At 51.2% G+C, this 17,663-nt stretch overlaps 1 protein-coding gene across 3 annotated transcripts in view; it reads left to right on the forward strand.

Annotated features, from left to right (window-relative positions):
• The window catches only part of RBPMS2 (RNA binding protein, mRNA processing factor 2), a 28,240-nt gene extending 12,059 nt beyond the window's left edge, over positions 1-16,181 (forward strand). Inside the window, exons 2-8 of one of the 3 annotated variants that reach the window (XR_009605929.3) lie at positions 5,702-5,779; positions 6,379-6,417; positions 6,988-7,050; positions 7,406-7,556; positions 8,350-8,501; positions 14,541-14,687; positions 15,027-16,181. Coding sequence is in view for 2 of the 3 variants with exons in the window: in XM_060618299.3 (XP_060474282.1) it covers positions 5,702-5,779; positions 6,379-6,417; positions 6,988-7,050; positions 7,406-7,556; positions 8,350-8,501; positions 14,688-14,750 (546 nt within the window). In the remaining variant the exon portion in view is untranslated. Of the gene's footprint in view, positions 1-5,701; positions 5,780-6,378; positions 6,418-6,987; positions 7,051-7,405; positions 7,557-8,349; positions 8,502-14,540; positions 14,758-15,026 lie in introns of all 3 variants that reach the window. The other 2 variants (XM_060618299.3, XM_060618300.3) reach the window with 2 other exon arrangements.
• Positions 16,182-17,663: the final 1,482 nt, after the last annotated feature.

Here is a 17,663-nt window from a genome sequence, read left to right on the forward strand (position 1 = left end):
GGGGGAAGGACAGGCAGCAGGACTTGCCTAAAGGAAGAGCAGCCCAGTCCCCAAAACCTACTTGATGGGGGACACAGTTGTGCCAAAGGCCATTTGGTTCCTCTAGGCAAACCTGATGCTAGCTGGGATCTATAGTGTGGCTGAGTCTGTTGCTGACCATCATGAAGGCTGCATGGCTATGTCTGCAGTGACCTGTATGGGCACATCTCTCTAGCCAGTTCTTTAATCCATGTTGAATCTGGTGCTTCCAGCAGGTTCCACCAGAAAAGCTGTTCCTCAGCATGTTTATTCTTTCACTGACTTCTTTTTTTTTTTTAATTTTTTTTTTAACGTTTATTTATTTTTGAGACAGAGACAGAGCATGAACAGGGGAGGGTCAGAGAGAGAGGGAGACACAGAATCCGAAACAGGCTCCAGACTCTGAGCTGTCAGCACAGAGCCCGATGCGGGACTCGAATTCACGGACCATTAGATCATGACCTGAGCCGAAGTCGGACGCTTAACCGTCTGAGCCACCCAGGCACCCCTTTCACTGACTTCTGAAGATTCTCCATACTGTTTCCATTTCTCTCCTAATATCTTCTCTACACTGTTCCAGACATACCTTCCACCTGTGCTAAGGATGTGACTACGGTCCAGCCCTGTCTACTGGTACTTGCCATAAAGATGAGTTTTGTTTGTTTGTTTGTTTGTTAATAATGTTTATTTTTGTGTGAGAGAGAGAGAGAGAGGCAGAGTGTGAGTGGGGGAGGAGCAGAGAGAGAGGGAGACACAGAATCTGAAGCAGGCTCCAGCCTCCCAGCTATCAGTACAGAGCCCGACATGGGAGATATGACCTGAGCCAAAGTCAGACGCTTAACCAACTGAGCCATCCAGGTGCCCCTAAAGATGACCGTTTTAAAAGGATTGCAGTGCTTTCCATGTTTCAGGATGGGAGTCGGGTATAACCCTTTGGGTTGTCTGGACACTTCTGGAGAAAGAGTTAAGTGTATGGAAGGAGAAGGGCCCAGGTAAACAAATTTGGTGCCTTCTAGCAGCCTGGGATTGTGTGAACCACCCCTTATGTTTTCTTCAAATACTTGAGCACCTTTGTGTGTTTGTGTGTTGAATTCTTGTACTAAACGTGTGGAGTAGGCAGGACGTGTGTTCTTTGATTAATCTTTCTATCTTGGCATCAGTAGGCAACTGGTGCCTGAATCCTTGTCTGTACCCAAACTCTTTCCTGAATGTTGCACCTTATGGCCATGAGACTGGCTCCAGTAAGTGGCATGGAAGGAGTGATCTCCAGTGCCAGCCTGGGACACAGGAGTTGTAAGGCCTTGGAGAAGTAACTGTGTGTCTCTGTCCCTACTGTCCCCTGAAGAATCCTGAGTGTGCCATCAGCTTATTCTGTCACCTTCCTATTCTGAAACTCAGTTTTCTCATCTGCAAAATGAGGATGTTGAACTAGCTGGTCTCCATGGTGCCTTCCACCTTGGTCATTCCCTCCCTGGGGAAAAGGAAGGAACACTAAAGAATCCAGTGACTACCTAAGGTTGACTCATCTGCATTCCCAGCTCCAGACTGACTTGGATCCAATCCAGACTCACTAGGCAACCTTATAAATAAATGGCTTATGGTACCTGATAGGGAGGTTTTTGTGCAGGTGAATGCTGTGATTACAGGAGCCCTAAGGGAACCAGTATTTTGTTGAGCCTCTCCTACATGCCGGGCATAAAGTGAGCTCTTTATCCTGGAGGTAGATGGTATCTGCATTGTACAGATGAAGAAACTGAGATTTGGAGAGGTGAAACCACTTCCCTAAGTCAAGCATAAAGCTAGGGTACAGACTCTGGTGTAACCAACTGAAGCCTGTTCTCTTCCCCATGTGTGGTGTCACCTTGCCCTGCTGGGCCACATCTGTCTATGGCTGGGAATTTCTCCTTTGGGGGGCTGAGGTGCATAGAGATGGGGGGGGCATCTCAAGTGCTGGGGCCTGACTCTAGGTACCTTGGTTGATAGGAAAGTTTTAAGATTTGGCTCCTGTCTCTGGGGTTTTATACAGTCCAGGTGGAGGGAGTAAGTTCAGATTGTGGGAACGATGTAAGGCAGGGGGTCCTGTCCCCATAGGACTTCTGAGGAAGGAAAGGGGAGTGAAGAAATAGAGGAATCCACAAGATGAGTGCCCTTTAGTTAAGGAATGCGGAAGGGGAGGGGTGCCTGGGTAGCTCAGTCGGTTAAGCATCTGTTAAGCATATGATTCTTGATTTCAGCTCAGGTCATGATCTTGTGGTTTCATGAGTTCGAGCCCCGAGTTGGGCTCCATGCTGACAGCGCGGAGCTTGCTTGGGATTTTCTCTCTCTCTCTCTCTCTCTCTCTCTCTCTCTCTCTCTCAAAGTAAATAAATAAACTTAAAAAAAAAAAAAAGGAGTGAGGAAGGGGAAGGGGAGTGCTGAGGGGCAGCACAAGCAGCTGCCTGAGGCAGGCCTGTGTGGGTGCTTGTCTGGGGCCTGGAATAGTTGGGGCTGGGGCAGGACCTGATGGGGTTGGGAGCGGGAGGGAGGGTAGGCTCTGCAACCTTTTGTCCTCTCCACATGTAGTTGACCAGCCTGCTAAGGTTATATACATCCTGCCACCTCTGGTTTGCCGGCTTCTTCTTATTCTTCCCCCGTTACTCCAGCTGGCATCCTAAACAAGTGCCTGGGGAAGGGACTGGCTACTGAATGAACAGTGGCAGCTCTTTACCCACCCATGGGGCCAGCGAGGCCACCCGGGTACCATTCTTTCTGTCCCCACAGCAAGGTGGATTGCTGATGGCATAGATGACTAAGTCAGGGTCCCTGGATCTTATCCAGCTCAGCTCCTAAGCTGCATGCTCCCTATCTGGGCCTTAGTTTCCCTATTTGCACAAGGGGATAGGCAGAGGGCACATCATCTTCCAGGGCAACCAAGGTCAAGTGAGAACCAAGAAGAGTATTCAGGTTAGGCTTCCTGTGACCTGGCAGAAAGGGACCTCCCACCTAGTCCATAACTGCCTGACCTCAGCTTATTCCCTGAGAGGTGGCCAGGGACAGGGTGGTAGCTCTGCATTGTAGCATTTTGGACACTTGAGAACCTAAAAGATGGAGGCAGAGGAAAAAGGTCATCTGGCCCAGCAGGAAGGTTGGAAACAAGGATCCTAACTGGGAATGAGGGAAAGCTCCCCTATACTCACCCTCAACCCCACCCCCAGCCCATGCAGGAAATTTTGTGCTGAGAACTTGCTATTTAAGGGGGCCTCTGGGGAGGTCTGGTCAGAAAGGAGCCATTTGAGGAAGGGTTTAAAATTAGCCTGGGTGAAATGGGTGGCCCCTGGGGAGAACTGAGGCAGAGGTTTCTGTGGGGCGGCTCTGGCTCCACATCTTTGACCAAAGCCACGTCCCAAGGAGGAGGGAGTAGTACTGATCCAGGTTCTTCCAGCAGGGCCCTGGCTGGCTTGCGCTCTTTGAGTCCATCTTCGGGGGGTGGGCTGAGTGCCCATGTTCTGGCACCCAAAAGCAGCCTGGATGAGTAGTCAGGAGACCTGGGTTTGCTGCATGACCCAAATAAGTCACTTCTGTTTGGTGGTATGCGTGTAAATTAAAGGTTCTTTTATCAAAGGGCAGGGGTGTAGAGGACTGTTGCTCTCTGGAGCCCAGGAGCTGGGTTTACGCTACCCTGGAGCTCGGGCTGTCCAGTTTTTCCCAGGTGCTTCTGGCAACAGGACCATGCTTGAGAACTGTGTATACAGCAATGCGAGCTGCCAAGGCCTGTGAAATGTGCAGAATCTTCACCCCAGGCCTGGAAGCAGAGGCGTGTCTGGTGAGGGAAAGGCATGACCAAAGGGGGAAGATGCATCCTAAATGGCAAAGGATCCTGCTTGGTATGCTTCTTGGCAAAAACCCATGCAAGAGAAGAAGGTTGTCCTCATCCATTCTTTATTAGCCACGTGCTGGGCTCATTCTTGTGTGGGTGGGGCTGGTGACACTGGTTGGGGGTGGTTGCCTTTGCCATTCCTGGCTCTGTTGTTCAGATCTGTGTGTTGACTGGGCAGAGGTAGAGTGGTGGGGGTGTCTATGCCTGTTGGCCTGCCTGCCTGCATGCATTGGGTGTAACTTTGCCTAGCTGCCCAGGCTCCTGATTCAAGCCACTGACTTTGAAAAGGCTGTCACGTGGGTTTGGCAGGCCATCACTGGAATATGGAGCAAGTTTTTTGGTACCTCTGAAGAAGGGAATGTGGCCCATTGTAGGTAGGGCATCTAAATGGTATCAGGAAAGGCCACAGGGCAGGGAGGCAGGCTGAGGCGCATGAGCTTTTTCTTATACTGGCAGGGGTGAGTTCAGAAGATCTATGCTTGGCTTGCTTGGTGGTATGAAATGAGACTTGAGGGGCGCCTGGGTGCCTCAGTCCGTTAAGTGTCTGACTCTTGATTTCGGCTCAGGGCATGACCTCCTGGGATTTTGGCTCAGGTCATGATCTCGGGTTCGTGAGTTCCAGTCCCTTGTCGGGCTCTGTGCTGACAGTACAAACCCTGCTTGGGATTCTCTCTCTACCCTCTCTCTCCCTGCCCCTTCCCGGCTTGCTCTCTTTAAATAGATAAACAAACATTTTAAAAAATTTTTAAAAAAAGAGACTTGAAATCAGGTGTCAAGTGTATAGGGAAGCTCTGTTCGTTTGGATTTTTCACAACTTAGCTACGGTTTTAATATATATTTCTAAGGGATCTAAACGATGGGAAATCCTCCCTCCCCGTTATAATTATTGGCTGATCTGGCCTTGCTAGTTGAGCATCTGGTGCCAGCAGCATTTAACTAGCAGTAATAACTTAGAGTGTCTGCCAACCCTCTTAGGGACCTCACCCACAGTTCAGGAGGTCGGGTTTGGTTGGAGTCACAGGATGGACACCTGGTGTCTAGCTTTGGCTTTCCCATCAGCTTGTAACCATGTTGAGGGCAAGGCTCATAACTTATAGCACCATCTGCCTCACTTGAAGCCGGTAAGATCGTACTCCTTCTTCAAAACCCAGCATAATTGTTCCATCTCTGACTCCTTAACCCGGTCTCTTAGTTAGTAAACATTTAATACAGCACCATGCTAAGACCTGGGCATAGAGGCAAACACACAACATATTCCCTGCCATCGAAGAGCTTACATCTAGCTTAGAAAGCACTAGGAGATGGATGTGAACACGCCAGGCCTTCTGTTGAAATCACTCCTGGTGTAGTGTGGTATAGGGCTTACTATCCATTTACATCCTTGCCTCTTCTCTAGACTAGGCAGAGACTCTCAATCTGGGGTCCATTTGTATCTTCTGAAAAATATATATGTTTTGACTTGTATATTCTTGGGGGTAAGACACCATAGCTTTCTTCAAGTCTCAGGAATCCTTGATCTGAAAAAGGATCCTTGATCTGTGTGCTTATGACACAGGGCTCTCCCCTCTTGCAGCTCTTCAGCTCAGTCTGTGTACAGAGGTACTTAGCAGGTGCTTGTTGAGTCAACTGCAGGATGAATGTAGAGAAAGGAAAGGGTACAGAAAGGGCTCTGAAAAGTTAAGTACTATGAAACTCTGAGTGTTCATTTGCCTTGGCCTCCAAAGGAAGCCCAGGAAATACAGATTTCCTCCTTAAACTCTGGAAGGATTTTAGTTCCTTCCTGGAGGAAGAGCTATCATCCCTGTCTACTGTGGTCTCTGTCACCAGGTCCGAACACTATTCGTCAGTGGCCTCCCTGTGGACATTAAACCCAGAGAACTCTACCTGCTCTTCAGGCCGTTCAAGGTGAGTCTGGACCCAGCCACCCACGGGCGGAGCCTAGGGTGGAGGAGAAGCATCAGGAGTGAATCCGACCTGGATTGGGCAGCAGGAAGGCAGAGGGCAGTGTGTCAGAAACTGATCGCAGACCCAGCTCTCTGTCCCGGTTGTGTTAATTCACATGTTGCTTTCGTCGATTGCTTAGCCCTTCTGAGCCTCTCATTCCTCATCTGCAAAGTGGAAACAAGAGAGAATCTCAGTAGGCTTTGCCATATAAGGAATCTTTGAGATTCAGTGTAGTCTTTTCAGTTCAAGTTTTGAGAAAACTTTAAAAAGGTGGGGTCTGTGCTTCCACATTACAAGTTAGCGGAGCAAGTGGGAATTTACGCACGAAATGATGAACGCTACCACATGATGCCCACATCGTGTGCTACACCATGTGATACAGAACACAAGGGCAGAGGGCACTCAACACTGGTGGAGGTCAGGGTGGTGGACACGTGGTGGGAGTGGTGTGAGAATGATGCAGGCAAGCACTGGTGGAGAAAGGGGGGCTGACGTTATGGGTGGCTGGGCTAGCACAACAGGCTTCTGACCTTCCCTGTGATAACCACCTCTCTCTGCAGGGGTATGAAGGGTCCCTGATCAAACTCACATCGAGACAGGTAATTTCTCTCCAAAGTTTTTTTTTTCCTCCCAGCCCAGACCGACTACTGAGCTTGGACCTGAGCCTACTACCTTTTCCTCATCTTGAGGCATTTGGCAGCTGAGACCTGCTCTTTCTCATCTTGTTTCTGTTCTGAACTGATGAAAGAGCGACCTCCACAGGTCCCCTCTCCTTACCAGTCAGCTTCAGGTCCTCCCTCTCTGGTTTTTGAGAAGCTTTCAACCTGTTGCCCCTTTACCAAACCTGGGGCCTTCCCATGTCCTTAATACATTGGTGCCCCCTTTCTTGCTGGCGAAAACACTGGAACTTAATTACTTGCGTGCATTTAAAAAAAAGATTTACCAAGAGGGTAATGTTTAATGCAGTGGGATAAAGCTGTATTGGAATCATTTCCCACAATGTAGTACCTGGATGGGAGACTTTGGGTGCATGAGAAACTTCTGTTCTAGCTGAACATAGGATATAGGCAAGAAGTTGTTTTTGTTTTTTGTTTTTGCTTTGTTTTATTTTTGAGGGGAAAATGGAATGTTGGGAGAGAAATGAGGATGTTCTCTCTTTCTCCTACTAGCCTGTTGGTTTTGTGATCTTTGACAGCCGAGCAGGAGCAGAAGCAGCCAAGAATGCATTGAATGTGAGTAGACAAGGCTTTCTCTGACCCACAGACCTCTAGACAACAAGTATTCCTGTTCTATCTTTTACAAACTTTCCCCCACTCCATGCCACTAAAAAGGGCCTACAGATATACCTTAATCCCCCAACATCTGGGGCAAAGTCCCTAGCTGCTTTGTCTATCAAACGCCACTACTCACAAGGTCCAAGCAGTGTGTCGTCTGTCTTGGCCCCTGCATGGGTGAGTCTTTTAGGCAAGATCATTTCTGGGGCCCTTCTGTACCTGTTGCAGTGGACAGACTGTCTGAGCCCTACAAAGTAAAGTCTTTTCCTTCCTTTCCTTCCCTTCCCTTCTCTTCTCTTCTCTTCTCTTGTAGGGTATTCGCTTTGATCCTGAGAACCCGCAGACCCTGAGGCTAGAGTTTGCCAAAGCCAACACCAAGATGGCCAAGAACAAGCTAATGGCTACACCAAATCCTACCAACGCTCACCCCGCCCTAGGAGCACACTTCATTGCACGGGACCCCTGTGAGTGGTGCTCAGAGCTATCATCTGCTGTCCAGCTATTGTCTGCTGTCCTTTTACTTGCCCCAGGCAAGGGGCCTGAGTGCAGTTGCATACAGAGGGAAGTTGTTGAGATTCTCACTGAGGGAGTCAGTCCTTTCCAGGAGGCTTCTTGTATCCACAGCCACCTGTCTCTGCGGATTCCATGCTTCCTTCCTCCCCTTGTAGCCTTTGCTAGGCTGTGGACAGACTGAGCTCCTGAGCTGTCAGCATTGCCCAACTTCTCTGAAGCCTTCTCTGATTTTTCTTGGTTGAGATGGGCAGAAGCCCATCTAAGGGCTTCTTCTTTTTCTTTTTTTTTTTTTTAAAGAGCGTGAGTTATTTTTTATTTATTATTTTCTTAATGTTTGTTTATTTTTGAGAGAGAGACAGAGACAGAGTGTGAGCCGGGGAGGGGCAGGGAGAGAGGGAGACACACAATCTGAAGCAGGCTCCAGGCTCCTAGCTGTCAGCACAGAGCCTAATGCAGGGCTCAAACTCATGAACCGCGAGATCATGACCTGAGCTGAAGTCGGACGCTTAACCGACTGAGCCACTCAGGCACCCCTCATCTGAGGGCTTCTTAAAGCAGATAGGATGCTCACCATGCCAGGCCAAGTTAACATGGCTTTTTTTCCCCTGGTCTTTCAGTCCTTGAGGGAAGTCTGGCCTGAGTAGGGAGCTTATAGTGTAGTGATAGGTCCCCTTCTCTGTTTGGAATGGTAGTGGAAGGGGAGACCAGTGTTCTGACAATGGGGGCTGTTGTCTCCCATTGTAGATGACCTTATGGGGGCTGCCCTGATCCCCGCATCCCCAGAGGCCTGGGCCCCCTACCCTCTGTACACCACAGAGCTGACCCCAGCCATCTCACACGCTGCATTCACCTACCCAGCTGCCACTGCTGCTGCCGCTGCCGCCCTACATGCTCAGGTAAGCCCCTCTGGGGGAGAGGCGGGGAGAGGATGAAGGAGGCTCTAAGCTGGCCAGACTTTGTTCCTGAATGGCCACAGGGCCACTGATGCCTCTAGAGCTGCAGAACTGCCGTCTCCCACGACATTCTCTTTAGGGCTTCGGATCAGACAGAGGAGAGGGAGAGGATTAGCTGTGAGGCCACATCGGGGATCTGAGGCAGAATGTGAGTGTGAGAGAGACCCAGCCATGGTCCCACCACCGACCGAACGTGTCCAGGCGGGTGCCATACTGCGTTCTGCCTGTGGTGACAGCCACAATTCAGATCCCAACCTGAGTGTGCTCTCTGGAGCCAGGCCGCCTGCCTCTGCCTCTCTGGTCTTTATGAACTTCAGAAAGCACTTAAAAATTCCTGACTTTTTTACTATCTAGAAGAATGAGCACAGTATTATCTGCGTCAGGGTTGTTGAGAGAATTAGATGTTAACACCTGTGAAGGGCCGGCACCACAGGCCCCCCCCACACCTGGAACACGGAGTGCTCAGTGAGTGTTAGTGCTTGTTTTCATGAAGCCTAGACACTCTCCACGGTGAACCTGTGCAGGGATGGCGAGAAAGAGGGAATGAGCACTTCTAGGGGAGAGTTGGGGAGGCCAGTGAGCCACGGTCCGTTCTGGCCTGGACCTCCCTGGTGCAGTGACAGGAGGCACTGCCAGGTGTATGGACAAAGTGCCACCAGGCAGCACAAGGGGGCTGAGGAGTGATGGCAAGCCCACTTTGGCCTGTGATCAGTAGAGTGAGCAAGAGCTGAGCCTTGGGAAGAGCGACCTGGCCGGGCGAGCTTTGCTGTTGATAGAGGTCGCCTTACCAGGGCAGTAGGGCACGAGGAAGTACAGGATATAAGAAGCCAGGAAGAGAGAGTTCACAGGAACCAGAAGCCAAGGTGGGAGGACTTAGGTGCTCTGCCCAAGGCGGGGGGCTCAGTGTGTGTCTATGTCAGGTCCTCTGAAGGGCTTAGTGACATCTGGATCTACTCAGTTCTGAGGTGGAAGGTACAGACTCCCCACCTACTACCCTAGCGAGCTGTTTTCCCCCATCAGGGGAGGTCCCCTTGGCCATGGCCGCTTTAGATTGTACTGAGGGCAGAAGTGTGGTTAAACTTGGCACCGTTCCCCAGCTGTGCACCACAGGCAGCTAGAAAATTGATAGGGGATAGGAAGGTGGTAAAGATCATTCCCCAGAGGGAAATGATTGGGTATTTACCACAAACCAGGTTCTGTGGTGGGCAAAGAGCGGGTGAGCCCAGGAGACTGTCCTTGTCCTCCGTGACCTGGTGGAGTGCAGGAGGCTGGCAGTAGTGCTCCTGGCCACGCAGGGAGTTTCACTGCAGCAGCCCTATGAGGCCTTGCTGGGCGCTTTGCTCCGATCCTAGCTGTGCAACCATTTCACTACCTGATCTTTTGCAAGTGACTTCACCTTTGGGCCTCTGTGTGTGTCCTCATCTGTAAAATGAGAGGGCAATCTAGATGAGGTGGAGAGGGTTCTACCCCGTCTGCTCCAAGATGCTTGGCCATGACAATGGTGAGGCAGAGGTTGGGAACCAGAGATAGTATGTCAAGTTAATAAGCAGAGGTGCCTCTGCTGTTTTTGGGGTAGCTCCTCCAGCTGGCTGAAAGGGGCACGCTACTACCTGTCCTTAAATTCCATACTGCAGGGCTATGTGCCCTCCTGTTTTCTTCCTTTCTAGCTTCCTCCCTCCCACCCTGTCCCTGCCCAGTGGCTGTCCAACTCCAGTACAGCTGCCTCAGTCCAAATCCTGGCTCTTCCAACACCTCTATGACCTTGGGCAAGTTACTTAACCTCTGTCTCAATTTCTTTGGAATGGTGATAATCATACCTACTTTGTAGGTATTTGTTTTTCTGATATTAGCATGGAGGGAATGCTAGAGAAGTGCCAGTTATCATGGTTATTATTTAATATCACTATTATCTAGTGCCCCCAGGGTCCTCTCCGAGGCTGGAGGCCTCATTGTGTCTCAGTCCCTGTTTCTGGACTCCCTGGGATGGGGATAAAGCCCACCTCGAAGGCTAATGACATTTGTTGGGAGGCAGGCTAGCAACAAGAGATTGGACGAGGTAGTAACTAGTTCTGTCCCAGCTACTGGACTTCTCTGGATGTCCGTCTCCACAACAGTAGAATGCACTTCCCAAACCAAATGCAGTAATAGCATTTGTGTCTTTTCCTTCCAAGAGCTCCTTCCCTGCCCCCTGACAGTGCTGCCCAGAAGTGGATGCTATTCATCCTGAGGGCATTATTCTGAACCCAGAGGAACAACAGAACTGATTCTGGGCCTATGAGCAAGGAAGTGACTTGGAGAGAAGGTAGTAGAAAAAGGGGATGAAAAGCAGTCCTTCCTTTCTGTGTCCCAACATACATACCCTGACTGCATGCCTTTTGCCACTAGCTCAGCCTCAGCCAAGGCATCCGTATGTGGCGGCGGCGCCCAGACCTACAGGAGGGGCATTGGAGATGGCTTAGTCCTGCTCTGTCTAGTGTGAGGCCATATTGCTCAGCCTTCTGGTCCTCTTTTTTTTTTTTTTTTTTTTTTTTAAGTTTATTATTTATTTTGAGAGAGAGAGCAAGCAGGGGAGGGGCAGAGGGAGAGGGAGAATCCCAGGCGAGCTCCACGTTGTCAGAGCAGACCCTGGTGTGGGGCTCGAACTCACGAACCATGAGATCATGACCTGAGCTGAAACCAAAAGGCAGAAGCTTAACCAACTGAGCCACCCAGGTGCTCTTCAACCTTCTGGTCCTCTTGATAGAAACTTCTCTTTTAAGAGGATGAGGCACACAAGAGGTGTAGATGGCATGGGGTCTGGCACATGCCTAAAAGTGGGAATTCTCTGTGTCCCCTTGCATCCCAGAGTCCTCCCAGACTTGACTTCATTTTCCACTTCAACCTGAGGATGGTGGGGATCTTTGACCAGGGCTCTTTTCCCCCTCTTTATACTGGCTCACCGCTTGCTAATGACCTTCCTGTTACATGAACTCCCTTGCCTCTATTTTCTTATCTGTATAATGGAGATGGTAAGATTCTCTTTTCCCTTTGCTTATTATTCTGCTCCCCCAAAAATAGTTACTTTTAGTCCATAGGGTTAGTAGATAGTTGGGTGTGCGTGTATAAATAAATCCATAGTTGTGGATCTTTTTTTTTTTTTTTTTTTTAATGTTTGTTTATTTTTGAGAGAGGGAGAGACATGAGCAGGTGAGGGGCAGAGAGGGAGACACAGAATCTGAAGCAGGCTCCAGGCTCTGAGCTGTTGGCACAGAGCCTGACGCGGGGCTCAAACCCGTGAGCCATGAGATCATGACCTGAGCAAAGTTGGGCGCTTAACCGACTGAGCCACCCAGGTGGCTTTTATAAAAGTTACACATTTAATCTGTTTAAAACTTAAATATTAGGACATTGTTTCCCATCAGTAAATGTAGATCTACATTCTGGATGCCTGGCAAGCCCACTGTTGTATAAGTGTGTCCAGCTCCCTATTGATGGTAAATTAGGTTGTTACACAATTTTCTGCTACCAATAATAGGCTGTGCTGCCACGGACGCCCTTGTTCTCCCCTCCCTGGGTACCTGTCCTGCTGGTTTTCCTTATCATAAATTCCTAGAACTATTATAAGGTCACAGTGTAGACTTGGCAACCTGAGTGTTCCTTTAATTGACTTTCTGATGAGTGAGGCTCCCATATTTATTGGCTATTCATATTTCTTCCCATGTGGATTTATTCCTTTCTCCACCTCTTGGTCTATCTTCTCAGTTAGTCCCAAGATCTGAGAGAGGAAGGAGTTCATGTGCCCCGCCCCTCCCTTGATTTGATGCTGCCCTTCTTGGAGCTGGTCATTCCAGATGCCCATGGGCCTGTCCCTGTGCGGTGGCTTCTCAGGACCCCCAGAATCCCTATGAACAACTGGAGGCCTTGAGAGTGGGTTGCTCACTCACTCCCTGATGTGCTGGCCCTGATCCCTGGGCCTTGGGGGTGTCTCCTGTTCTGAGCTGGGGCAGGAAGGGACAGCACTTCTTTAGAGGACCCTGACTGCCAGCCTCTACCTGTGTCTGAGGAAATGGAAAGGCAGCCCCTCAAGTATGTTCTGTCCACTGGGATGGTACATCCATCCCGAGCTCAGAAATGCAGGTTTTCCTCTGCTTCTTCCCCAAAGGGGTAGTGGCTCATCTCAGGCTGGGGGGAAAGCTGCTGCTTTGGAGACTGAGTCACAGCACCTAATGGAGGGAGTGGGGGACCCCATGAAGCAGGCTTGCCAAGGGAGCCCCTTAAGCAGCCACTGGCTTCCCCAGTGGTGAGAGTCAAAAGCCTCCGAGCCCTTCCCACACTAACCAACATTTGCATCTTGTCCAGCCCTACAAGGCACCTCACCTGTCAGGATCTCTTGTCACGGGGCTGCTCCAGCTGGAAGCCAGGTGAGGGGTGGTGGTCAGGGTCCACCGGGGGATTCCCTGAGCTGGAGTGGGCCACAAGCTTATCTGGTAGCCACATGCTGGTTTCCTTATTGTCCCTCTCTTACGGAATGAGCTCTTCTGTCCAGCCACGCTTCCAGCTGGGAGTGCATCCCACAGCTCAGCAAAGGGGAGGAGAGGCTTCCTCCTACTTGGCCTCCCACTTGGCTGTTAGCCAGGAGGGGAGGGAACTGCTTCCAGATGTTGAGGCAGCAGGAGAGAAAATAGTGGCTTCTGAGGCTGGACAGCTCAAAGGCAAGAAGAGGCACTTGATCTCCTATTCTGTGTGATATGGTGCTTAATCAAGGTGGTTCTAGCAGCCCGGGTCCACAGTGTCCTGGTGAGAGCAGTGCCACATCCTTGGAGCCCAGGGAAGATTCTGGCATTGATTAGGTGGCCTAGGACCTGCTTCTGCTATATGCCAAGTGTCCTGGCATTTTAGGGTAACCAGCTTCTGCTTGCTGTTGAGCATGTGGTGAGCAGAGTCCTGGGGTGTACAAAACATGTAAGATTTGGAGGAGACACAGGAGTGTGTTCTCAGGAAGCTTCCATCAGCCCACAGACAACCTGACATTACTTGACATCTTCTCCACTTACAGAGGCGGGGATTCCAGGCAGCCAAGTGGGTAACTGGGTCCAACGACCACACTGTCAAGCTAGTTGTCTGTGGGCCCAGCTGCTACTTGTTTTCTACATTGGCTCTTGGCGTGCCATCCCTTCCTTTCCTGAGGGGACCCTGGACTCCCCTCCCTGGGCATTCTTCCCCTTACCCCTCATTCAAGGTCTTGTGATGCTGTGTTCCCCCACTGATCCCAGGCAGCCATGGGTTAGGCTGGGGCAGACATGCTGTCTATAACTGGGGCAGGTGGCCTTCCTGCAGTCTTGGCTTAGCACCCAGCATAGCTTACTGCCCAGACTGACCCATGGGGAGGCCGTGCCTAGAAAGGGAGGGCGTATGATTTCCTGACCCGTCTCTGGGAATCCTGCTTAGGGGCTACTGCTCTGAAGGGCCTTCTGGCAAGTGCCAGGGCTGAGACAGCTGCCAGGCCCCCATTGGAAGCCTCAGCTGGTGGGTTACAAATCTGTAGACCTGGGAGGCTGATAATGGAGGGAACAAGAGGGATGGAAAGGGATGGAAGCATCAGCTGGGTCTCAGCCATGACTTCCTTAGAGAATCCTACAAGGACAGGAGTCCTACCCCTTAGAGACCACAGCAACTTTGGTTTCTAAAGTGTTTGTACATTGTGTCTCACCTGATCCTCACGGACACCCTGTGACTTAGTCATCTCTGTCCTGTACTTGGGTGAGGGCACTGAGACAGAAGGAAACAGAGCAAAAATGTATTAGGTTCATGCTCCTAACGTCAGAAATTCTACACCCTTCAAGTCAAGGGGGAAGGGCAGAATGCTGACCAGCACCCCCACTGCCAAAAGTCCACCTGGTACAGTTGGGCTCAGTGGAGCATAAAACACCTTGGTAACAATTCTCTCATTTGAACCTCAACCCTGCGGAGGAGGCAGGTCAGGTGGCGCTCTCCCATTTTCAGGATGAAGAAACTGATGCCTAGAGGTGAGTAAGTGGCCCGGCGTCTGCCAGTCAGTGACAGAACCAGGACTCCAGCAGGGACACTGAAGACTCCCCAGTCAAGAGAAGGGACTGCACAGCTAGCTCCTGACGTTGGCTTCTCTTGCAGGTGCGCTGGTACCCTTCCTCTGATACCACCCAGCAAGGATGGAAATATCGTCAGTTCTGTTAGTTCTTCAGTAAGTGCTGGCCCAGAGGCCCAGGATAAGTGTTCTAGAGCCTGGCTTACTGCAGGGCCGTGGTTCCTCCCTCTGCCTGAGCCGGAGAGCTCACTGGTGCTAGGCGTCCACCTGGGCTTGTGTGGTAGGGCACTCTGGCTGGTTTTTCCCCTTCTCCTCCCACCGTCACCCCCTGCCATCCATCTTGCAGCCTCCTCACAAGGGCGAAGCCTGGGTTCATCTCTAGTCCCTCACCTCTGCTCACGGCCACCTCTCTCCCCTCCCTCCAGGTCTTGTCACCGCAGCTTGAAGCCCCTGCCCCGCTGGGGAGGAAGCCGCTCTGAGCTTCCACTGTCCCCAGGCGGCCTGTGGAGAGCTGCTGCTTCCCTCCAAAGACTGTGAATTTTAAGCCTGACTCAGTGGACTGCTTCCTGTTTCCTTTCTCCTCTTCCTCAGCCCTGTCCTTCCCCAGAGCCCCTCGCCAAGGCCTCCCGGGAGGATTCAGGGGCCTTCTTGCAGGGACACCCAGCCCCAGGCCGGAGGTCTCACTGGGACTGAGCAAGGCCTGACCCCCTGGGTCCAGACTTGCTTCCACAGCTCCACCTCAGAGAAACGAGGCATTTAATTTTGCATGTTTTCTGGCATGAATTAAGACACTTAAATTTGTGTATATGTGAGTGTACAGTTTGTTCTCACATTGTGTCACCATAGCAACAGGTCCTGGCCACCAATGGTCCATCATTCCGGGTCCCTCTGTGCACACCCTCCCCTGCAGCCCCTGTCTCAGTGAGGACCAGCCCTGCAGCTCGCCCCGCCCTGCGGTCCTGCAGCCTGGCGCCCCCACCACCCCCACGTGCTTCCAGGCCGAACAGCAGCCACCACCCGACAGAGATAGTGTTTTCTTTTTCATTTCAAATCCGGGTCCTCTGCGTCCTCCTCAGAGGGGCCAACAACTGCTAAGAAAATCCTTTCTCTGCCCATTTTGCTTACCTCTCCACAGCGCACCCCACCCCTGCCCTGCTCCTCATTCTTTCCGTACTTCAAAACCAACCAAAAAGTGAAAGTATTTTTGTACCCTGTGTAACAAAATATTTATGCATCATAAAGGATTTTTCGTGTGTGTGTGCAATTAATTATTAAAGAGACCTTGTTCGCCTTGTCAGATAAGTTTAATGTTTAGTTTGAGGCATGAAGAAAAAAAGGGTTTCCGTTCTCCAGCAATGAGCCTTTGTTTCAGGCGTTAGTTTCAGAAAAATGAAGGAAAAAAAATTGTGCAATTTTTTTGTTTCATGAGCACATCAGTGCTTTTGCCTTTGGCCGCAGCTGTGTGGCTGTCTTGCCGTTTTCAGACTTGGGAGACGAGGTGGCTGTTGTAATTGCTGATCCTGTGAGAATGTGAAGCTGGATAATATATGAAATGCAAAATAAAAAGTCATCCAAAGTAACTGCTCTCTGACCTTTGCTTCCACGGGACCTAGATGGCCGCCAGGAGGGCACCGCTGAAGGGTAGCTGCTGCGAGCTGGGGGAGGGAGGTGAGGTGGGCCCAGGCCTTACGGCTCATGTAGCCCTTCCCACCTTCCCTCCTTGTGCACCTTAAGTCCTGGAGGAAAGAGACTCACAGAGGACCCCTCAACTGGGGCAGATCTGCCAGCCCACCCTGTGTTTGATTCGTTCACTCCTTCATCCAGAGTTCTGAGGCTATGGATGGAGATTCCCTGCACCCAGAGTAAGCACCCAAATGGGACCTTTGTTTTCTCTGGGTGCTGTGCTTTAGTTGGCCTGACCTTTCCTGGCCTGTGGCCTTTTCAGGCCCTCTAGCAGAGACGGACTGTGGTTTGGAAGGGTGGGCTCCCCCCGGAAGTGTCTCGGTATATATTTTGTGAGGCTGTGCTGGAGGGAAGAAGGATGACCCTAGAAAGGGCCACTCTCCCACACCCTTGTAGGCTCCCTGTGGTGGCTCTGGTTCCTGAGGGGGAGGTTTTGCTAGAAGCCAGAGTACATGGGCATGAAGAGAAATCATGTGGAGCCATGACCCTGGACCTCACTGAACCTGCAGCTGGACCCAGTTGTTCCTTGTTGTGATTTGGAGCCTCAGTTTCTTCATCTGTAAAGTAGTGGTTTGGAATCCTTTCCAGCTGCTTCTGGTGGGTTGGAGCACTGACCCCATGGCTTTGCTGTTTGTCTTTTCCATCTGTGTGTCCCCACCCCATACCCTTCACAGCTTGGCTTGGAGCTGTGCCTACACAGGGAGGGCAGGACAGGCCCTAGAGTGTCCCCACTCTGTGGTTTCATTCCAGTCTTGCTCTGGGCGAAACTGGAGCAGCTGTGGCTGTCCCTGGTCACTTCCTCACCTATGTCTTGGGTGACCTTGGTATCCCTCTCTCTGTTTCACCTTTTCTGAATCCCAGTCCTGCACTGGGTGTTTTGGGTCTAAGATGTTCTGATAAATGCGTCGGCTGTTAAAGGCTATGGGGTGACGCATGCATCCCCAGCTGGTATCTGCATGTAAAGAGAGGACACAACCCCAGGTGCTCTGAGGGAGGAGGAGGCCACAGGGTGTCAGGCTAGAGGGTTGGTTACGTGGACCCCAGGGAGAGGTCCGGGTGGGAGGAGGGGAATTGGTGGCTGTGTTCACCTGTGTACCCTGTACCCCTCACCTCCCTGCAGTATCCAGAGGCATTGCTTCCCAGCCTGCAGCCTCTCCTAGTTCTGGTGAGGAGCTGCTCTGAGCCCCACTACCCCCCCCCCCGCCCCCCCCACCAGGGCCAAGCTGATGCCTGACCTACTTCAGCAGTGTCAGGAACCACTGGGTCTTCCTGAGGTGGTGAATTATTTAGCTGGGGCGCCGGGCCTTTCTGAGAGGGGCTAAGAAAGCTGCTCCATAATTTAAAGGCCCCTGCTCCTCTGGCTTCCCTGGGGGATCTCC

The sequence above is a fragment of the Panthera onca genome, chromosome B3 (assembly GCF_046562875.1).
Source record: "Panthera onca isolate mPanOnc1 chromosome B3, mPanOnc1 haplotype 2, whole genome shotgun sequence".
Classification (NCBI taxonomy): domain Eukaryota; kingdom Metazoa; phylum Chordata; class Mammalia; order Carnivora; family Felidae; genus Panthera; species Panthera onca.